The sequence below is a fragment of the Herpailurus yagouaroundi genome, unplaced genomic scaffold (assembly GCF_014898765.1).
Source record: "Herpailurus yagouaroundi ecotype Mexico unplaced genomic scaffold, PumYag 159, whole genome shotgun sequence".
Lineage (NCBI taxonomy): Eukaryota > Metazoa > Chordata > Mammalia > Carnivora > Felidae > Herpailurus > Herpailurus yagouaroundi.
The window spans coordinates 64,209,696-64,233,455 of NW_024412400.1; the positions used below are offsets into that span (position 1 = coordinate 64,209,696).

The 23,760-nt window shown below is 40.0% G+C and overlaps 1 protein-coding gene across 10 annotated transcripts in view; it reads right to left on the bottom strand.

Annotated features, from left to right (window-relative positions):
- Positions 1-20,937: 20,937 nt before the first annotated feature.
- Positions 20,938-23,760, bottom strand: part of TNIK (TRAF2 and NCK interacting kinase) — a 399,001-nt gene continuing 396,178 nt past the window's right edge. For all 10 annotated transcript variants that reach the window (XM_040480745.1, XM_040480740.1, XM_040480737.1 and 7 more), the window contains one exon: positions 20,938-23,653. In XM_040480745.1, the coding sequence (XP_040336679.1) occupies positions 23,570-23,653 (84 nt within the window). In that variant the 3' untranslated portion in view covers positions 20,938-23,569. The remainder of the gene's footprint in view (positions 23,654-23,760) is intronic.

Consider the following 23,760-nt stretch of genomic DNA (forward strand, 5'->3'; position numbering starts at 1 on the left):
AATCTTATTCATGTTTTGTCAGATTCACGTGCTGAAAAAATTTTAAATATTTATTTTTGTGAGAGACAGACAGACAGAGCATGAGTGGGAGAAGAGCAGAAAGTGAGGGAAAAACAGAATCCAAAGCAGGCTCTAGGCTCTGAGCTGTCAGTACAGCTCAAACCCACAAACCGCGAGATCATGACCTGAGCTGAAGTCTGATGCTTAACCTACTGCGCCACCCAGGTGCCCCTGTTTTGTCAGATTTAAACTTAACTCTTTTATTTTTCTCAGTGATTTAAATAATATTGTATTTTTAATTTTAGTGTCTATGTGTTCCTTGCTAGAATATAGAAGTATAATTAATTTTTGTGTGTGTTCATCGTATATCCTACAACCGTGCTGAACTCACTTATTCTAAGAGTTTTTAGTAGATTTCTTGGACTTTTCTATGTCATGTCACCTGAAATGTCAGTCATATCACCTGAAAATAGGGAGAGCATTATTTGTTATGTTATGACCTATATGCCTTTTATTTCCTGTTCTTAACTTATGACACTGGTAACAACTTCTAGCACTGTGATGAGTAAGAGTGACATAAGTGAATATCCTTGCCTTGTTCTTGATCACAGGGGAAAGCATTAACCTCTCACAATTAAGGATAGTGTTAGTTCTGGGTTTTTTGTAGATGCTCTTTATCATGAGAAAGTTCCTCTCTATAACTATTTTTCTAGGACTTAAAAAAAATTATGAATCAGTATTGAATTTTGTCAAATGCTTTTTTTTGTATCATTTGATATGATCATATGATTTTTTTTCTTCTTTAGCCTGTTAATATGATGGCTACATACCATCTTTGTTTTTTTAGTGTTTATTTATTTTTGAGAGAGAGAGAGAGGGAGAGAGCAAGAGAGTGTGAGAGCACAAATGGGAGAGGGGCAGAGAGTGAGGAGGACACAGTTTCTGAATTGGGCTCTGTGCTGACAGCAGAGAGCCTGATGTGGACCTCAAACTCATGAACCATGAGGCCATGACCTGAGCCAAAGTTGGATGCTTAACCCACTGAGCCACCCAGGCGTCCCTGTCTGGTTTCGATATCAGGGTAATATTAGCTTCATAAAATGAATTTTGAAGTCATCTCCTTTCTTTAGTTTTCTGGAAAGGATTGTGTACAAATGATGTTTGGTAAGATTCTGCAATGAAACAGTGTAGGTCTGGAGATTTCTTTTGGGGAGGTTTCAAATTATAGATTCAATTTCCTCAGTAGTTACAAGACTATTCAAATGACCTATTTCATATTGGATGAGGTGTGGCAATTTGTGCTTTTTAAGGAAGTGGTATATTTCATCTAACTTGTCAAATTTGTGTCTTTCCTAGTATTCCCTTTTCATTCTTTTTATGTCTGCATGGTTTATAGTGATATACCTTGTTTCATTCCTGATATTGATAATTTTTGTCTTCTCTCTCTCTCTCTTTCTTTTTGTCAGTCTTGATACAGGTTTGTAAACTTTATTGATTTTTGCAAAGAATAAGATTTTTATTTAATTGATTTTTCTCTGTTATTTCTCTGTTTTCAATTTTATTGATTTCTACTCTTATCTTTATTAGTTTCTTCCTTCTGCTTGCTTTGGGTTTATTCTGTAATTCAGTTTCTAGGTTCTTGAGATGGGAGATTAACTGGTTGATTTGAGAATTTTCTTCCTTTCTAATGTATTAATTTAGTGCTATAATATTCCTTCTCAGCATTGCTTTAACAGTGTTTTACAAATTTTAACATGTTGCATTTCAATATTCATTCTGTTCAATTATTTTATTTCCCTTGAGACTTCCTCTTTGATCTCTGGATTATTTTAGAAGTGTAAAAGAAGTGTTTGCACTCAACAAGTGTTGACAATTTTTCTGTTTCTGTTATTGATTTCTAGGTTGATTCCACGGTGGTTAGGAAAAACACTGTACAATTTCAGTTCTTTTAAATTTGTTAAGGATTGTGTTGTGGCTCAGGATATGGTCTGTCTTGATATATGTTCCATGGACTCTTAGAAAGTATATCTCTTCTGTTGCTGTTGAGTGGAATGTTCGGTCAGTGTTGATTAGGGTCTGTTGTTTGATGGTATTGTTGAGTTCTTCTAGTTATGTGTCTAGTTGTTCTATCAATTGTTGTGAGAAGGGTATTAGAGTCTGCAACCATAATTATGGATTTATCTATTACTGCCAAGTAAAGGTAGAAGTCCATGTTGCCCATTCTTCTTACAATGATACTCAAGGTAGTGGGAGAGTTCTTCATTTATACTGGGTCGGGGTGAGATTTCCTGCTCCCCATGTGGTCTCCACTGATGCCATGGTGGGGATGACTTCATTCCTGATGGGCAAGGTAAAATTCCTGTCTCTCCACTAGGCCTCCTCTGGCAATACCCCAGCAGGAAGGGAGAGGGGAACTTCATTAATTCAAGTATGGGGGAAAGTCTAGAGTCTTCACGATTACCACTGATGCTGCTGGAGGGGAGTCTCAGTACAGCATGGATAAAAGTCATGCTTCTTATTTGGCCTTCTTTGACATCACCCAGGTAGAGATGTTGGGATTTTTTGTTAGTGCCTCCCAAGGACAGAAGTCTAGGTTCCCTACTCAGTCTTTGTCAGCTTAATTTGGGTCAGGGCCAGTTTTGTCTGTGATGATTGGATGGAATAAAGCAGTTATTATCCAAAAGTGTTTTTTTTGCCTTAGTAAGTTTTCCTTTTCCTTTGGCTAGAGAGAGCAGATTTTTGAAGAACTTTTTTTTTTTTCCTTATTTGTACCCATTGGCATTTCTGGGTTCTTCATTCCAAATTGGGGATATATGAAGCAGTGGAATTCACCACTACCATTTTTCAAATTTTGAGGTTTCTAGCCAGTTAGCTCTCTACTCTCCACCATCTATAGTTTTCTTCTGTTTGTTTTATATTAATGTCCAGGGTTTTAGTTGTATTTAGCAGGGGGAATAGGGAAGAGTTTGTCTACTTCATCTTCCTGGTAGCTGAGGCCTTGTTCCATTTTCAAAAGACTTTAGGGAAAGAAACCTAATGAATTATAAAACAATCACAAGAACAAATAAACAAAAGATGAAGTCAAACCAAACTAAAACAAAACAAAAAAATTTAAAAAAAAAATTTTTTTTTCAACGTATATTTATTTTTGGGACAGAGAGAGACAGAGCATGAACGGGGGAGGGACAGAGAGAGAGGGAGACACAGAATCTGAAACAGGCTCCAGGCTCTGAGCCATCAGCCCAGAGCCCGACGCGGGGCTCGAACTCACGGAGTGTGAGATCGTGACCTGGCTGAAGTCGGACGCTTAACCGACTGCGCCACCCAGGCACCCCAACAAAACAAAAAAATTTATGGCATTTAACTTAACTTTCTCCTACTGAAACTTCAGGTCTCCCCACTCATTTTGTTTTTTCTTATCTCATCAATACTAGAGTTGAGAAGTTATTGTTTTTCATCTCCTGTACTTTGGTTCATCGTATGTAATGGTGAGATACGGGGAAAAGAAAATGGGCTAAAAAGGTAAATAAATGTGGGCTCAAAACTCTCTCTTTGAGCTCTAAACAAAAGGGTATTAACTGCCTACTCACTATCTTAACATAAGTGTCTAATAGGTACAATCTAAATGTTATCATAATTAAACAGAAATCTTGATTTCTTTTTTTTTAATATTTTTTAGTGTTTATTTGTTTTTGAGAGAGAGGGAGAGAGGAAAAGAGAGAGAGAGAGAGTATGAGCAGGGGAGGGGCCGAGAGAGAGGGAGACACAGAATCTGAAGCAGGCTCCAGGCTCTGAGCTGTCAGCACAGAGCCCAAAGTGGGGCTTGAACTCACTAACCATGAGATCATGACCTGAGTCAAGGTGGGGAGCTCAACTGACTGAGCCACCCAGGTGCCCCAGAAACCTTGATTTCTTACCTTCCCACCCTCGAATATGCCATTTGCTGCTAATGTAGCTTTAGGCCTCAATATCCACTTCTGTGAGACTGATATGATAATGTCTACTTTTTGGATTAGTTATAACAGAGAGTATGTGTAAATAAAGAGGACATGGCAAATACTAGCTGCTCAGTACTGATAGTGATTATTAGTGTTATTGTACATGCATATGAATCTTTCTATACAAGTGAAATTTCATCATATCCTCCTTTATCTCCATACAACTGATTCCAACAGTTGGCCCTTCTGTAGTTTGCCCTCCCTGTTAGAGTGGAAGACTATGTCCCTGTTCGTCTCTAAAGGCAATGCCTACACTCCTGTTCTAGACCTTCTTTAATCTCTTAAGGACCTCATTCCTGCAATTATCCACTTTCTCTTCTTGCAGTCGAGAGAAATCATTACTTTCCCCATTTCTACCAAATTATTTAATTCAGCAATATAAAGCACATTAACATGGCCCATCTGGGGGGGAAATGCTCTCTTAATGTCTAGACGTTTGCTGCATTTCTCTGCTTCCCTTAATGGCAGAACTCTTCCAAAAAGTTGTCAGTGCTAACTATCTTCACTATTCACCAGTCTTTTCTCTTCAATCTGCTTTAAATGGGCTTTTGTCCTTCACTACACCTCTGAAATAGCTCTTTATGAGTTTCCCAACAATCTACATCTCCCTAAGGATAATGGACAATTCTTTGTCCATTGGACCACTCTCCTTTTTATTGAAACGTTTTCTTCTCTTGACCTCATAACAACTGGATCACTTGAACTCATTTTCTGACTCCCTCTTCCTTTCCAGACTTCTTAATGGTGTTATAGTTGAGGGCTTAGTCCTTGTCCTATTTCTCTTTTTACCCACATTCATTCTGTACATAATCTGATTGGATCTAACGGCTGGTATCCAAAAGAATGTTCTGTGATGATAAAAATGTTCTGTATCTGTGCTGTCCCATATAGTTGTCACTAGCTACATATGGCTATTTGAATTTAAATTAATTAAAATAAAAAATTCAGTTGCTCAGTCATACTAGTTACATTTCAAGTGCTCAATATCAATGAATGGCTAATGGCTATTATATTGTACAACACAGAAGTACAATATCTATCTCTAGCATTGCACTTCTCTCTCCAAGCTTCAGACAATACTCAACATCTCCACTTAAATGTCGAAGAGTTTTTATCTTAAGTCAATCTTGTGTAAATGGAACTCCTACTTTCTCTAATTTTTACCCTTAAATTTGCTACCCCACAAGCCTTTTCTTGTTCAGTAAATGGCATCAAAAATTGTTACAAGCCAGGGGTCATTTTTTGTCTTTTAAGTCCTATAGCCAGTTCATTGGAAAGCTCTGCCCATTATGCCTTCCAAATATACCCCAAATCTGACCACATCTCACCATTTCTACCACCATCACTCTAGTCCAAGGGAGCACCCTCTTTGGCCTTGACTATTGCAATAGCCTCCTAACTACTCTCCCTGTCTCAATTCTTGCTCCTCTGCAGTTCACTTTCCTTGTAGTAGACAGAAATATCTTTAAAACATAAATATATCTTAAAAAAGTAAAAAACCAGGAGACATTTCCCTGTTTAAAATGCAATTTCTTTCCATTTAAATGAGAATAAATCAAAAGTCCCAACCTTACCTAAAAAGCCTGCATGATTTGATCTTTTGCTTATTTTTTTAACATCTGCCCTTCCACCTTCGTTTCTGTTCTTTTTACAGTAACCACCATGTTATCTGAGCCCATTAAGATAGCTCTTTCTATCTGGAACACTCTTCCCAGGATGGATGCCTCCTTCTTATAATTTAGGTCTCAATTCAAATATGTCCCTCTCACCGTCACCTGTTTCTACCTTCACCCCCAGACCTACTCCTACCATCCTTCTTCCTGACCACCCTGGCTAAAATACATCTTCCCTCCATTCACTTATTATCATTATTACCCTATTGTAATTTGTTCACTGCATTTGTTAATGCCTAAACCCAACTTATGTATTTGTTTCCATGTTTATTTTTATTATCTCCCTAAAGACCATACAAAGTCCTTGAGGAACAGACTCTCTCACGCCCACTGTTGTATTCTCAACTCCCCAAATAGCTTTAGTACACCCACACACACACACACACACACACAGTAGGTGCTCCTAAAAGACTGGATTTTAGGATATTTGTTGATTAATATCAAATATAAATATTTGTTGATTAATTAATAATTAGGCAATATACACAATTTGCCAGAATCTTTTTCTACCAAACATCTGGAGTAGACTGCCTAGGTTTGAACCACAGTTTCATTGTTTAGCTATGTGACCTTGGGAAAGTTACTTAAACCTTCTGTGTCATAGTTTTCTCATCTGTAAAATGGGGCACATAATATTGCTTCTCTCATAGGTGTGTAAGGATTAAAGAAGTTATTACATGTACTTGGAATGTTTGGAACAGTACCAAGCCCATAATAACTATTTGCTGCTATTATTATTAATTACTGAATATATGCTAAATTTCATTAAATAGCACCTTCATTTTGAAGATTTTCAATAAGGACATTGGGTTTCAAGGGATGATGATGATACTTCAAGAATTCCCTGACTCTGATCAAAACATGCCAACTGTAGTGATTATTATAGATTTTATTTATTTAATAAATATTTATTCTCTTTTTAATCAATGATGCTTAGAATTAGTCCCAGGAAGCAGGTCAAAAAGATCATCTCTTGCCCACTTAGAGAGAAAGGGAAGAATATTTAACTAATTAGTATGGCCTTCCCACTAGGGGATTCCTGATGGGCATCTTTAAACCTTGGAAGAGCCCACAGGACATTAGCATCATCTCATTGCATTGTTTGTCTGGCAATGAAAGATCTTGATATTATCATTAACCTTTAGAAAATCAGTAAAGCAAGAAGCAATTTCACAAAAGAACTAAGAATTAGAAAAGTAATCAATAACCAAATTCTTATCACCTCTTTCTAAACTATTGAATGTCTACCATAGTTCAAAAATGTTACACATTGTCACTTCATCCCTGTAACACCATTTGAATAGGACACTATTTTCATTTAACAGTGAGAAGACTAAGGCTCAGAGCACTGAAAGATCTATCCCAAGCTTCCATGGCTAATCAATGGCAAAGCTGCTCAAAAAAATGTTTATAGATTATCTTTTATGTTCCAGGACTGGAGGGAGCAGTGAAATAATCAGATAAGATTCCTGTCTTCCTAGAATTTACATTATTATAGGGATTGGGATCCAAGTTTTGGAACCTATCTTGAGAGCACCTCAAATTTGTGAAAATGACAACCTATAGGGGATGAGGTAGGAAATTGACAAATGTGTTAACAAATACATCAAAACACTGAACAACCACCATAGCAGTCACAAATATTTAATGGACACTTGATGGAAAACATACTCTTTCTTTTAGTTCTACCCACAATCCAAATAGAAAGTCATATATTGCATGGATAATCTCCATATAATAAGAGTATGATATTTTTCCTTGTGAAAACATAAAATGAGGACTTCATTGAATGTATTAAGTTTGAGCATTGAAACTAAAAGTTACTAAAGAATTTGGGTAAACAATTTAGAGATAATTTAGAGGCCACAAAAATATTACAGATTCAAGACTTAATTAAACTTTGTGTGTGCAAACAATGTAAGGCAGTTGGGCCCATAATATTAGACCCTTATATCTTAGAGTAGGCCTTTGAGATAAATAAGTCAATGAGCACAAAAGCCTGAGCTCTGATGTGATAGACTCAAGGGAGAATGATGAAGAATAGATATTTCTCTGATAGACAGTAGTATGAGTTTGGGTTGTGTAGGGCAATGAGTAGAAAACGAAAGAGGGAGAACACCAAAAAGAATGGAGTCCAGGTCTCTAGGAAGGGCTGCTGAGGTTGGTGTATTGTTCCTGTTTGGATGCTGTGGGATTCAAATTGACCTCTTGGACTTTCCCTGGAAATGAGTCACAGCAGGGGTCCAGAGAGGTCAAGTTGTGGTCCAAGTGTGGTCATGGTCTCTATCTTCAGCCACACCCATGACTAGGGGAGACTGTTAGGACCTAAAGGGTAGTGTCCCATGCTGGAACTAAAAGGAAAGAATCTGGGACAGATTGTTGGTGCCAGTTCTGTCTGTGGCAGCCAATAAATTGGCCAGTTTCCTATATTCCTTATCTTCTCCTTCCTTTAATTTTACCTACAATTGAGTCGATTCAATAGATTTAATATAGGTGGATGAGAAAGAATGAATGGATTCTTCTGACTAGCTCAGTGGTAACCTGGAGAGACTCAGACAATCTAAAGTGACAAATCCACATGTACACAGAGGCCTGTGGGACCTCTTGACCCCATCGCAAAGACAGACCTATGGCCACCAAGTGCAGGGCAGAGGAAGTAGCCCTGGTCACTGGGGCTGTGACTTTAAGACTTCATGGACAGATGCAGTGACCTTAATAGCCTTACAATGACCTGCATTGGGAGTCACAGACACCAGATAGTGCTACCCAGTGGCTTGTACAAGTCTAGGCACCTTTCCCACTTTTCTGCTCTTTCTTCTAGTCTGGAGCTTGTGATATTTGGCAATGAGGACAGCTCTCATGAAAAGAGCAAGAGGTCTACTGAGTGGGCAGTCCCCTGGATTTGTGCCATTCATGTCACGAAGGTTTGACAATCTGTGGCTAATTCCTTTGACAGATGCACATCTACAGCAATTTTTCAGCAAGCACTGTCCCAAATTAATTAATCATTGGGTAATTCAGTCTAAATTGAATGGTGCTGCTGCATGCAGAAAAGTTTTTGTTTGCAATTTTTAAGTCATCTCAGTTTAAATTGAGTCTATTAAAATTCTCTGTTCCTAACCAGTTTTCAATCAAGGATGCCTATATGGCCACAACACTCCGCAGGGCATCTTTCTGTTATGAGTTTGTGTCTCTTTAATGTTTGCGGGTTAATCATTTTCAGACAGTGTTTGTGCTATTTTCTACCATTGCCTTCGGTACCATTTGCTGCTAATTTGTGGGGTGCTAAGGAAGGCTTATGAAGTTGACATAAAAAAGTGGGAGCAAAGATCATGAGGTCATCATGGAGGTTTCACAAACAATGTTGTTCCGTGTTGTTGACCAATAGGTCACCAATAAAAGGAGCAGTGTCAGGGAGAAACGGTTCTCGTGACAGTTGTTTACCAGACACAGAGGAGTTCCAGGAATGTACTGTCATAAGCAGATGGTGCAATTCGGTGGTGGGCAAGTTGTTGACCCAGGCACTCCTTTGTCTTGTGGATCTCTAAGAGACACAGCGAGCTTCAGTTTATTAGCCCCATTCTCCTCAGAAAATCCCCAGTGCTTACCAACACCAAACGTGGGCTTCTGGAGTCTCTTTAGAGACATCTGAGAGTCAGTGGCAAGACTGGCAAATGTGAAAGCAAATAGAATGTCTCTCTCTTGCAACTTGAAGTCACCTCCTCTCTTTGAGCATGGCAAGCAGATTTGGTGAAGCACTTTTCAGTGGTTGATTGGAGGAGGGAGCAGTGTTTATTTTTCTTCAGTGACTCAACTGAGCATACCGGAATTGAAGGTCAGAGCCTCAGTGGCTCTGTGCAGTAGATGACTCAGTTTCCCCAGCCCTGGGAGCAATCCTTTGGGCCTCTAGGGATGTTGAAGGTGGCCTGAGAATGGAGCCCTCCTTTTTTGGCAGCTATGGTCTCCCTTTAGAGGAGGAGTCTGCCCCTAGGCCACGTCACTGCCTTTCTTCTCACCTTCCCTCCCCCTTTTTCTTCTCTCTTCCCAAACTCTCCTCAAGTGGCCTATGCTAATGTGAAGGGGAAAATTGGTTTGCTACAGCAAGAGCACAGGTGCCCGTCTCTCTTACCCTGACCGAACTGCCAGACTCTAGCCGAACCTTATAGGTGGGCTCGGTTGCCACACACAAAGCCATTGCCGTTATTTTACCACTGATGGGAGCAGGGTGAAGAAAGTCAGGGGAGCAGCTTGTTGGAGAAGAAAGAGTGCTGTCTTAGGAGTCTGGAGACGAGCCTTCTTGTTCCATTGCTGCTGCGGCCCTTCAGACCGCCTTGAGCCACTCAAGGTCTCTGAAGGGTGAGGCTCTAAGTCCCTTATAGGGATGCAATTTTGTCCTTTCAAGACATGTAAGATCACAGCAGAGATAAGGGGTAGATTCCTTGTGATGGCTTCACACTGAAGGGCAAAGAGACCATCTGAGTGTTCCCACAGGTAAGGGTCTTGAGTGCCAAATGCTGTTCTAGTTCAATTCTGGTGATTATAGCTCCCACCAAGAGGCAGCCCTACCACTAGAATGTCCCTGGTCCTTTTGTCCTCATCAGTTAGCACTCAACCTGACTCAACCATTGTCCTTATGGATTTCTTGCCAGTGAGAACTCACTTAGCATTTTAATTCATTAATTTGCTGCTGCAGAGCCAGCCATGCCTAGGAGATAACCACTCCAGATGCCGCGGCACCGAAAGTTTGCTGTCGGAAGAGTTTATTGGGTAATGAAATTTAAAAAATCTCAAACGCCAGATGTACAAGGTAATGTTTTTTTTCCGATTGTCATTGTTAACTTCCACAAAGATTGTGGCTGGAACATTTGTGGGAATGTAGGAGTACAAAATAGATCAGGGAAGAAATTTTGGGATTGCCACAGAAGCCACTGCTTGATTGGTAAGGCTAAATGCGAGTCCAAAGACAAACATTCTTATAAAGTATCTCTCATTAAGGTAGAGTTATATTCATTTTTTCTTAACCATCAAAGCTTAAGGAATGAAGCAGGCAAATGCATGCATATAATGCAGGAATATAAACCTAAGAGCACTAGATGGAAATGTGCAAAAAAACAATAGAAAGTCAATAAAAAGTAATTTGGTTTTTTTTAAGGAGGAAAGGGGAAAAATATGATTTTGGGTATTGAGTGGCACAGGCACCTTCTTCTTTCCATCTTTAAATAGATAAAGTAACAATGGTATTCTTTTTATGTAGTTATTCCTCTAAACTTTTGAATCATATGGTCATTATAAGAACAACTACACACAAAATTTCCAAAGGGTTTTTTTTTATCTATGACCTGATGTGATCAACATAGCACAGTTGTGAGGCGGGCAGAAATGGTCTCATTATCCCCATGTTAGAAATAAGCACACACAGAGCACCTGGGTGGCTCAGTCACCCAGTTAAGTGTTGATTTTGGCTCGGGTCATGATCCCATACTTCATGAGATCAAGCCCTGGTAGGGCTCTGTGCTGAGTGTAGAGCATGCTTGGGACTCTCTCTTCCTCTCTCTTCCCCTCTCTTGCTTGTACTTTCTCTCTCTCTCAAAAGAAATAAATGAACTTAAAAGGAAAAGGAAAGAACGCAGAGGCTTGAAGACGTGTGTTTACCTAGGGTCACATATTGTATTGGCTTTGGATTCTGTTCTTCGTGCAGTTTAGGAGTAAAGTTCCACTTCTCGGCTTTCCCCTTTTCATTTGATTTTCACATATCCTTTTGGTTAAAGGCCAAGGAACATCCTTCTCCCTGGGTGGTCACTGGCCTTGAATCAGTCTTGACTCTAATGTCTCAGGAACCAAATGCTCTTTGAAGAGGTGCTATCAGGTGTTCTTTATTTTAAAGAAGGGTCTTCTTCCCACAGTAACTGTTATTGCTGTGGTTTGATAGAAAGAACACTGGACCAGTCACCAAAAAATCAGGCTTCTTATTTAAGTTCTACCATTGTCTACCTTAAGATCTTAAGTTATTTCCCTTCTACGCATTTCAACATCCCCAGTTACCAAATGAGGGGATTAAATAGAATGAGTTCTAAATTAAAATTAAAATCAGGGAGAAAAAATTTTTTAATATGGTGGAAAAATAACTGTAATGAATAATTAATCAATAATTAAGACATAGAACAGACAAACCCAAAAAAGCAAACCAAAAGACCAGTAAATGAAGAGAAAAAAAATTAAAAGGAATGTAAAAGCAGACTAGAGCATATAGATAAAATGCAAATAAAAAGAGGAAAAAGTTAAAAATAAATAACGTACAGCAGTACATGCAGAAACTGAATCATAAGAATATTCAAAGAAGCAGAACAAAGTAAAGAGAATTTAAAGTCACAAAGATGTAGAAATCAAGACAGTTGCCAAATAAGAGGGAAAGGCACAAAAAAAAGCACCCCCCCCCAAGTAAATAGCTAAATCAAAAGAAATTAGAAGGTGGGTATAAAAAAGAGAAGTACTAAAAATAAATAAATAGTAATAAAACATTTTTCTCTCAACTGAAAGCTAAGAGACGATAAAAAGGATGGTAAAAATAGGTGGAGGTTTGAAAATCTGAGACAGAATGAGGGTAAGAATGGCAAAAGAAGTCGGCAGCTCTGGGCTGTCTGCGGAGGGTGCCCCCAGCATTGAGGGCTATCTGGGGAGTCTCACTGCAGTAAAGTGGCAGGTCTGTGGCTCAGAGAGCCACTTGCAAGTGATTGGTCACAGCAGCCTCTAGGCAGCCCTCTCTTCCCAAAGCCCTACTTGGGACAGAAGCTGGTACCTGAGTCCTGCATAACATAAAAAAGGGGTGGCTTTTGGACACACTTTCCATGTCTAGACACGCTGGGAGCATAAAGAATTGTTCAGAGGGGAAGAAGAAAAAACTCAGAAGTGTATTTCTCAAGGCATGGGATTGGGGGCTGTTCAGGACCTGGGGCATCACAATGACAGATTCCTACTCACAGCAGGGTAGGTGATCCAGAAGTCTGCCTTCGTAATAGGCACACGGGTAATTCTTACTATCAGGAGAATTTGGGCCAGTAGGGCCACAGGACAGCCTCATGCTTCAAAGCTGGGGTGCGGTGAGGAAATCTGGGGGCTTAGTCCTACAGGCAGAAAGCACAAGAATATGCAGAATTACATGCACAAAATGATCCGTTTGAGGGGCTCCCACTATCAACACACACAGGAATCACTGGCCTTCCTAACTGATGTGATTCATTCCCTGAGCATTGCCCATGGGGCCAGGCAGCTGGCTGAATCAGGATCTGGAAGGCTCTGCGGCCTCTGTCAGGGGATGGGCGTGGGGTAAAGAGGGTAGGTTACATATTCATGTCGTCAGGTGATTGATTGCTTTTCCTGCTCCACCAGCACCGTGTGCTTGTGCAGACCTACTTGTCCTTTCTGTGCCCACATGCTCCTCATTCCTCTGTGCCTTTGCTCAAGCCTCTCCCTTCCTTTTCCTGTCTCATAGCCTGGTAAGGGCCACCTCCTCCTGGCAGCACTCCATAACCCTTCTCTTCTGTCCTCCAGCAATCCCTGCATTCCTCTATCAAATACTAGGCTCTGCTGTTTCGGTATTGTCTCTGTGCATGTTGGTATTCCTCCCCACTCTTCCCATCTCCCCCGTAGCAAAAGGTGACTTTGGATCCTTGAGAGCAGGGAGCATTTCTTCCTTAGCCGTTTCTGTCTTGGCATCCAGTGTTGGGCCTGTGGTGTAATAAGCAACTGACAAATAAATAGCTACTTTGCTTTTATTCACACAGGTGGTATGAGCTGGGTTTGCTTTAGTGGCTTGTCAAAAGTCTGATCATAGATGTTGCAAATACTTGAGAAATTAAGATGGCTTATAAACCGGCAAAAATGTAAAAATACTATGATGATATTTTTGTAGTTCTCTGATACCTGAAGGTGATCAGGGCAGCCTTATTAAGATGAACTGAACCAGTGACCATTAACATATCCACATCAAACGTTGCCATAAAACACAACAAAGATTCAAACGGGGTTCTTAGGGAAAACGTTTACAGTTACACTTCCCAAATTCTGGATCAGGGACCTCAGCAGGGCTTAGGGTGTGGAACTATAACAAGGGGTCCAGTAACCCTCATGGATACCACACGTTGTTTGCAGACTAAATACATGACTCACGTGTCTTAGTACTTTTCTCCAAAGGAATGTGGCTTATAAAATGCAGTTTCATTTGAAAGTGTTCTTGGACTTCTTGCTGCCTTTTTCATAGGTGGTTATGATGGGAGGTCATCATATTTGGGATTGGGAACAACAGGCTGATAAGGTGGCTAGGATGCTGTTGGCTGGTATCCTCTGTGTTTTGCGACGTCTTCTGCCTCGCAGCATGTCCGCTGAGTGATGAAACTGCAGCCAGTGGAAGTGGCTGGAATTCTGCACGAGTTTAAGCACCATTTGCCTTGATAAAGCCAGCAACATACGTCTACATCACAGACACCAGGTGGGACATCTGCTTTGTTCCTGGTCCTGGATGATGCTGGTTCCACCCACTTTTTAAAAAATACTTATCCCGTCAATTTTTGAGATTGTTAGTACATGCTATCCTGGAAAAAAAGGTCTGGACTTTTATAAGCACTCTGGAGCAGTCATTCCCACACATTTTTTTTTTTAAATTTCACTAAGCAGCAAAATTTCAAAAATAAAACCAAAGGCTCCTCAATCCAAACCCCAAATTTTGTTAAGACTGACAAAAAAGCTGCCAACCTTTAATTTTGCCAAATAGAACCATGGGTAAAAACAAAAACTACCCTCCCCTCCCAAATCTCACAAATCATCTCTACTCCCTCCCCTCAAACCCAAACTAGAACATCTTACAAAATGAACGGCTATATATTATCAGCGTCAGCTCTCAAATACATCTCATCACTATATGATGAAAGCATGCCATCTCCAGATAAGAGTGTCTTTGAATGAGCTTTATGGAAAACTCACTATGTTGTCCTTTCTGATCATTTTGTCTTGAACTGATGGTAACTTTGGCATGCTCTGTTTTGTTTTTTTTTTTTTCCTAAGGAGGAAGGATGAGATGGGGGGAAGTCTCAGGTTAATCTGAAGGCTATGCTGATTCTTTCTGCTCCAGGGATGGCTATTCGTTCTAAATTCTTTCATCTTCCCACTGCCATCTATTTTTGAGCTTAGTAACATAAGATAACCTGATCATAGAGATCACGGAGCACTAGGTGTAGGGCTGAAAAATCTGATCAGACCATAATGCTGCTAAACTGTGTTTCCATGAAATCCTCTGGTAAATTCACTTTGAACTCTGGAAACCAACATGACCATTCTAGGGGGAGAGGTGACCATCCATCACATTGTTGTCACAGAACGTGGAATTAATTGCTTATGGAAATATAAAAACATAGTCAAGCTGGTGATACTCCATTTTAAAGAAAACCAAACCCTAAAATGATTTTTCACATAAAGTGTGGAAAGCTCATTTTGAAATAACACCTAAGAAACCTTAGCATCTGTTTCACATTCTCCACCCATACCCAGAACCAGTGCCTTGTCTCTTTTGTAAAGGACTTCAGGAATCTGCAACTAAGCACCATGGAATCCCCAAACGGCGCTGGTCCTGGAAAAGGTTGATTAAGACCTTGACCCTGGGTATTTAGCATGAATTACACATTATCTTTCAGCTTGACAGGTTTGTGAAAAGACACAGAAAATAATAAAAGAACAAATAATTATTTCATTGTTATATTGCTTCATATTATGTCATTTCATTATCTTCTTCCTTTATTTTTAAATATGTTTCTTTTATTAAATGAGCAGGAAAATACATAATTGAACAAATCGAAACTACAAGTGTGCCCTTTACAAGATTGAGTGAAACAATAAATTCATCAGAAGGCATGTTTCAATTTCCTAAATGAAACTTCATGCAACAACATTCAGTGGCGCTGAATATATACAGATGTTAGAGCCTGCCCAGGCAAGCTTCAGAATTATCATCACTTGGACAAATGATAAGAGCCAAATGTCATTAGGTTTTCTTGAAGCTGCCTTGGGCAGGAGATATTTTTCCTGTTGTTTATTTCTTGTTTTAGAAAAAAAAATGTCATTTTTAAACATTTAGACCAGAAAACAAAACGTAGAATCCTCTTCCCACTTCCAATAACTCTGCAATACCAAGAGTTTAAACGGATCGTTATGTGTATAAACGTAAGGGTTTTGAAATGCTGCTTTTCTTCAGGTTCTATGTAACAGTCTCTCCTCCAGGCCTGCGACTTGGTCTGTTAAGATGAGTAATGGAAAAAGACAGTACAGCCAGGATCATAGTGGTTTCCATCTACAATAGCCTTCCAGGAAAGAAAATCCATGGGGTTTTCTATTTTCGACATGAAAGCAAACCGATCCTTTTATGATATAAGCTTTGGACATAGCTTTTTGTTCTGATACTGAAATGAAAATGACCATATAGTTCTATAGCCTTTTTTGATTCCCAAACTCTGTTATTGTTTACTTTCATTCACTCATTAATTCATCCAATAAATACGTGTACTGTTTGTCAGCTAGCTATTCTTCAAAGCACTGGAGATAGGCCAATGAACAAGGCAGATACTGATAAGTGCTGTGAAAAGCAATAGGGCCGAAAATGAGTGGGCGATTAGAGATTACATAGGTCTCTGACAGTAAAGGAGTATTTGTGCAGGGACCTAAAGGAAAGGAGGGGCAAATCACGCAGAGGTGTGGGGGAAGAGGTTTCCAGACAGAAGCAGCAGCCAGGACAAAGATCCTGAGACAAGAGCACGCTCTGAGGGTGTTCTGGATAAAGCAAGGGCAGGGTGGTGGAGCAAATGAACTAGGGAAAGAGGTGAGGTCAGAGAAGTGGTAGCAGTGGTTGGAGATGGGGCAAAGGGTGCATCAGATTTATTAGGGGCTTTAGCACTATTGGAAGGACACTGCCACTTTGAGGGAGGTGGAAAGGCATTACAGACACGAGCAGAAAAGTGGCAGCACCTGTACATGTTTTATGTCATCCCAGGCAAGATGTGGCATGGACTCCTATATCCATGGATTGTGGATACATTCTGAAGCTAGGAAAAACTATATATTCCCCTCCCCCCAATGGATTGTATGTGGTATGTGAAGGAGAAAATTTAAGGGCAACTATACAACTTTCCAGTCTGGAAGAATGGAGTTGTTTACTGACACAGAACATACTGTACGGGGAGCAGATTAGTGGGTGGGGTGCACATGAGGTGAGTTTTGGACATGTTGAGTTGGAGATGGCAACTACAGACCCAGATGAAGATATCAAGTAGCAAGTTAGACACAGACCTCTGGCATTCAGGAAGGAGGTGAGGGCTGGAGTTGGAAATGTGGGTGTTTCAGTGCACTGATGGTGTCTAGAGCCCCACCACCGGAAATAGACCAGTGCTGGGCACTCCAAGGACTTGGCAAAGGAGACCAAGAAGCAGTGGCCAGAGGCATGAGAGAACATGAGGGATATTCCAGAGCTGAGAAAGTATTTCAGGAAAGAAGGTGTTATTAACTGTGTTAAAGACTGCAGAGAAGTCAAAAGCATGAAGCCAGAGACCTAACCTTTGCAGCTGACAGCATGGAGATACATTTTTCTTAGCAATAGCTACTCCCGTGGGGACGAGAGCCTGATTTAATTTGGTTCAAGAGACCAAAGGACAAGAGGACTGAAGACAGTAAGTTTACATAATTCCCTCTGAGGAGTTTTTCTGTGACGGGGAGCAGATAAATAAGACGGTGGTTCGACAGGGTTAAGGGGGCCAAGGTGTTTTATAAGACAAGAGGTAGCAGCATGAATGTAGTGAAATCCTCCAATAGGTTGGGGGAAAATGGCGATGCAGGAAAGGGAGGGAGTTCTGTGGGCAGTGACCTTTATTTGGTGAGGTTGGAGGGGACCGACCCAGAGCAAATACGAGGAGCTGCCTGCTATGAATTAAGGAGGCGGTAGAGTGGTCATGTGTTTCACGACACAAGACCAGGAAGCAGAGAAACCAGGGTATTTATAGGATTGTCTAAGTGGATATTGAATCTCCAAAAGTTGGAGACAGTGACGGTGAGCCAAACCTGAAAATACTTAAGCAATGAGAGGGAGTGAAGGAAGGTAAATAGGGACTTTGTAGGTTGATGGCAAGAGCGTCAAAGCACCTGGTGCTTATGAGGGATGGGTCACAGTCCGGAAGGGGCAATGAGGGACAAGCAGGCATCCCACTACTATTAATGTTTTATTACTCACATTTTGACAGTGATCATATAATATATTCCAAGGCGTGGCATTGACTCTATGGGAAAACCCTGGCTTAGAATCTACCAGATCATTTCTAAATACTGCTCAGAACAACTAGAGACAACAAACTGAAGGCTTTTTGTATGTAGGAAAAGAAATGCTGGAAAGCAACCCAAAGGTTCAGACTAGAAAATACACCAAGAATACTTTCTTTTTTACCCCAACACAGGTGAGACTTACCCAGTTCCAGCATATTTTTGACAATTTAAAACACTTTAGAAAACCGGAGATTTAAACCATGTAGACATTTGTAGGCCCAGCAAAATGATAGTCTCCCTTCCCAATCCTGTAAATCTGGCATCTCTACGGTTATGGTGACATTGTAAATGAGACCGCTACAACGCCCCCAAATAGTTTCATAACATCCAATTTTAAAGTTCAACCAAGCTGTCATTTTTTTTTTCCCCCTGCTGTGATTTCTTGCTGTCACCTGACATTTGAAATTCTGATTCAGGGTCATAACTAAGGTTTTAAAACAAAGCATAATACAATATTACTATTCCTTAACAGTAACCCCAGGGGAAGAGACTGAGAGGAAGGGGCAGCTGGGGCATGGATAGTTGTCATGTAAATAACGAACCATTGCGGGCAAGTGAAGACTCACCTCTCCACGAGCCTTTGCTCTGCCTCAATAGCACAATGCAACGCGGTGATGATAAACCCAAACCATGGACACCAAACCCTGTCATGCAAGGTGAGTTAGTTTGAAGGTATCTACACAAAGCCCCAAATCTGTAATCTTTAGAACATTTCTATTTTTAACTGTGTGTGTGTGTGTGTGTTTTCAGTCTTCATCCAAATGTTTGGCCTCACGGACACAGAGTCTAAGATTTTGATCCAGATTTAAAATATCTCAAAAACATATCCAGGGATTTTTGTTTCAAAAAATGCTTTTATGGCGATTCTAGTTTTGGTGCATTTGGGCACTTCCTGAAATGGCAGGCCTGGAAGGATAAAGTTCACAGCAGAGAGTTATGGTCTCATACTGTTTAACACTGCAATTTTTAAAAAATATTCTAGTCGTCTGTGGAAAAATTCCCACAAGAATGAGACGGCATGAAAATCAAACAATACTAGAAAATGCTTAGTAGAAATGTACAAATGGTCGGTTTTGAACCTGAAAGTTCTTATGGGATTTTCTTCTTTGCTGAGGCTTCTGAAAAGAGCTCAGTTTATACCGTTTTGAGACCCATGAAAGCACAGCACACCTTTGGACTTCTGATGCCACGATGCTGATCAGAGCCAAAATGTAGTGGCATTTGAGAAATATTGGCTGGTAAGTGAAATCACATTTAGACTTTTGGGTTTTATGTTGTAACTACGTAGTTTCAAGGGAGAAGCCAGTTATAGATTGGTTTGTTGTGCTTTGTTTGATTTGGTGAGATTGAAATTTGTGAGGCATGAATTAAAAGGTAATTAATAATTCACAGAAACTGTTGAGATGGCCAGAACATACTTTCAGAAAAGGATTTTGGAATATCAGGGGCTTGATAAGATGATTCAGGATTGTTATCAGTGTATTGTGGATATTCTGTTCTCCTCCATTGGGTTAAAGAGTTTTATTTTCTTTCCTAAAAATAATGTGGCACATCTTCCATCTTAAAGCAATCAGCACAAATGCAAGTGATGCCTGTTCAAGCGGACTTTCAAAGACAGCACACACTAGTAACACAAAGAGCTCTTTCACATTTCAAGAATACAGTGACGGGAACTGGTACACATAATAGTAGAGAAAAAAAATTTTTTTTTAACTTCATGGAATGGGAGGTCAGGCTTCAGGCACTTCTTTGTCTGGCAACGGACAAAACCAAAAGGGCTCTGACCTGAATCTCGCATCTCTTTCTAATCTACTGCACATGAGGGACCAGAGACACCAATTACCGATGAGTCACAAGAGCAGACAGAAAACTGTTAGTAGGTCTTGACAACCAGGAACGGAGATGCTTTGGAAAAACATGTGCTGGATGCCAAGTATGTAAGAAGTGTACCTTAGAAAGCGATGCCATTGTGTTAAGAAAAATGGAATTACTGTCCAAGTGGCCTTGTGGGATTTCATCTGTGCCATCATCTATACTGGTGAAGCAGCTCTGGGTCTTGAAGCATCGTTTAAAAGTCTTCAAGAAAAATCATGAGGTGTATATAAACAGAACCATAAATTTTGTGTGGAACTTGGTGCAAGCTGTCTTCATTTATCTTGTGTGCACTGGCAGTGGTCAGAGTGCAGCTGGCCTTGGGAGGACTCTCACCATTTGAACTGAGACCCTAGTGGTCATCTGTTTCTACCACCCACTGGAAGCAGGAATCCATGCTACGGTTCCCCGGACTGGCACCCTAGAATGATGGCCACCTGCTAGAACCTGGGTCAAGACTATGACACGGGCAGGCCCAGTGGATTTATGCATGATTATCAATTTAGAGCAACAAGAACCAAAAAGATCTAGTGAAACTTACTTTGGGGGGAAGGCTCAGTTTCTCTTTGTAAAATAAAAATAAAATTAGCCAATTCTACTGACAAAATCCCCCATGGGAAGAACTAAAACTAAAAACGGAAACTAACTGGTTTCAAAAGTAAAGAAATTTTTATTAAAATGGAATTAACATGAATGAAAAGCACAATCCACCCCCCCCCAAAAAAAAAAAGAAAAAAGAAAGGGGGAAAAATGGGGCAAAATAGGAGGTGGGGGGGGCGGGGGGAAGAAAACAAACCAGAAAGCTGAGGATTATTATGAGCCATGAGAACAATAGTCTGAAATACTCCGCATGGCACACTGGGTATCCACGGGTCAGGGCTATGGCCTGTCCTGATGGAAGAAAATATATTCTTGAAGGTAAAAGCTTCCAGGAGTGATTTAGGTGTCTGTTAAGCAACACAGCTTTGGTAGGGGACCTTTTAAATTTAGTTTTGCCTTGTACTCAGTGTAAAATATTTGTACACAAATATAGAAGGCATGGCTTGATGTTTAACGTCTGTGTTTTATTGTTGTTGGCACCAGAAAAAGCTCATGTTCTATGTTATGTCACTGTACATACTGTAAACAAGACTGCATTAATATTGTTTTATGAGTTTTTGTTTCAATGACTCTAGATTTTAAAAAATACATTCACAAACTACCTTATGTTTAAACACAATGATTCCCTTTTATTTCTTAACTGTACCCAAAATCCCACAATAAAAAAATCATTTAAAGCTGTGTGTTTCAAACTCATCACTTAGAAATAAAAACAAAACATAACATAAAAACAAAGATCAGTTTGCAACATAATTTAAAGAAGCTTCTGGTTCAAAATACCACAGCAGCAATATAAAGAGCTGGTGGCAATCGCATTTGGGGGTGAGACCCAAATCAATATATTTTGTCCACGTTGGCATCCAATTACAGTAGTTGTTAAATTCAATCCACAAAGTTATTGCTGAATTTGTTGCGTGGAATTTGTGAAGATAGATTGTTCAGCAGCAGAACCACAGCAGTAAAAATGAGAACAGGGGGGATTTCATTGCTTTTGAGAGCTAAAGGGACCATGGTGAGGACATCTTGGTGATCACCTGAAGATGATCCTCAATTCCATTCTTGTGTGTTACCTGTTTAGAATAAATGCAAATGATAACCACCTTTACAGGAGGGGAAGAATCATTTACTTCAGAAACTGGAATAATTCCCCATGCCCTTACCCTGTTTGCCTAAACCACCAGATTGAGATGGCTCCATTTTCCTAACGTGTATTTCGTTCTCATTAATAGTACATCAGCTGCTAATGTATTTAGGCAAAATCAGTAGGATCACAGACTTTAAAAAGAAAATCTGTTTACATTAATTGTTTTCTTCAGAAATAAGCCACATTTGTTTTTGTTGTTGTTGGATTTTTTTTTTTTTTATTTTTCCAGAAGAATAATTTGGTCAACTACTGTTTTGTTTAAAAAAATATTAAATACACCTGAGATTGCCAGTTGAGCTCTCTATATGTCTCCTGGAGATAACACTGCTGTGATGAACAGTGAAACAAAACAAACAAAACGAGGTAGGTTAAAACAGGAAGCGCAACACAGATCGTTTTGCAACACCTCGATACCACAGGCGGCCATGCTTGTAGCTTTGGAAAAAAAAAAACCCAGACAGTCACATAAAAGTTCAAATCATCCGAGTAAGAGTTTATAAGGACACAAGTCAACCTGAACTAAATACATACATATCTCTGCACAAATGTTGTTTACCGTATGTTGGGTAATTTGGAGGAAGGTAAAATGATTAGGGTCTCAGAAATTTGGCCAAAGCCTTGTTTTTAAGTTCTATCAACTCTGAACCAATGGTGCCCGCTGTGTCTCAGGCAGGCTTGGTAGTCTTGTCCCTTCTCTCACCAACCCAGAGAGAACACAGGCAGCTCAGAAACATTTATTGTTATTATTTTTTTTCAGTCATAGTTTTCATTTTCAGAAAGTGGCACCCTCAGGAGAAAGCTGGGAATGACCAGGGCTTGGATGTCATTCACTCCCCAATTCCCAGAAAGAACTCGACAAAGTCTCCCTTCCTAATGAAGCCCAAAGCAAGTGACCTCTTAGCTGGAGGCTTTATGCATTAAAAAAAAGAATGTGTATATATATATGTATATATATGTGTGTGTATATACATATATATATATACATACATTTTTTTAGCTTGTTTCCCAGAAGCTCTTTTTGTCTGACCCCAACAGTCATCCCATCTTTTGCCCTGATCTGTTGCATAATAGCTGAGGGAAAGTTGTGTTACGGAGTCCCTCAATCGTTAGAGCCAACTCGACTCAATGGCACTACTATCCCGTTCCACACATTCCATTCTGTACAGGGCCATATAAAAACAGGGCCTGTCAGACTCACAAAAATGGTAGTTGATTTTATTAGTCTAAGGCTAGTAGTTTAGCCATTTAAAATCTATTTCCCCAAAGAGGAGAAAACTAGTATTTTTCTTCTCTTAAAAATTCATTAGCCAGTTGCTATCAAAAAGCAACCTTTTGGGTTGGTGAAGGCAAAAGAGTTCTAAAATTACCCCACTATGCAATTATGGCCTTCAGTGTAAGGAGATAAGGTACATTTATTGTGCTGTCTCTCACCATTTGAAATTGGAAATTTTACAACATCTCGTATACTTAAAGCTAGCAGGCAGAAGGAATTAAAAAACAGACTCGTTTTCTCGGTATGCATTCTCTCCCCATTCTTACAAAGTAAGGGGGTAAAGAAAAAAGGTAACAAAACAAAACAAAACAAAACTCAAAATCCACCATAACACAGCTGAATCATAAGAGCACACAATATTTGTTTCTATCCCTAACTCCGAAGGGCACCATGGTCCATCTCTGTCCACAGACAACGCAGCATTCTTGGGGATCTCCTGGAAATTCCTGCCACCTTTTTCTCTCCTTCTCAACCAGGCTGCAACACTGAAAGATGGACTGTGGGCTGTACTGGGACGGGCGGAGAGAGAGGAAAAGGGGAAAGCGGGATGTTCAACCAAGCCTTCTGATTCTGCCTCTAGACTGGCATAAGTCCACATGAGTTATGTTCTTTTTAATTAGAAATAACGCCATGAAGATAAGTGCCAAGTGCTCTTCTGTTACCAGTTCATCATGGAATTTCTGTTGAGGGTCATGAAAAACACTTGGCTACTTCCTCCAGATCGCACGGATGCAAAAAATACCTGTTTGAAATTAAAAAGAAGTTAGTTCAACTGCATGGTTTCTTTTCCTCTTTTCTTCAACCGTCCATCCATTTTCTCTCACATGTCCTATCCTTGTCATGTGTCAG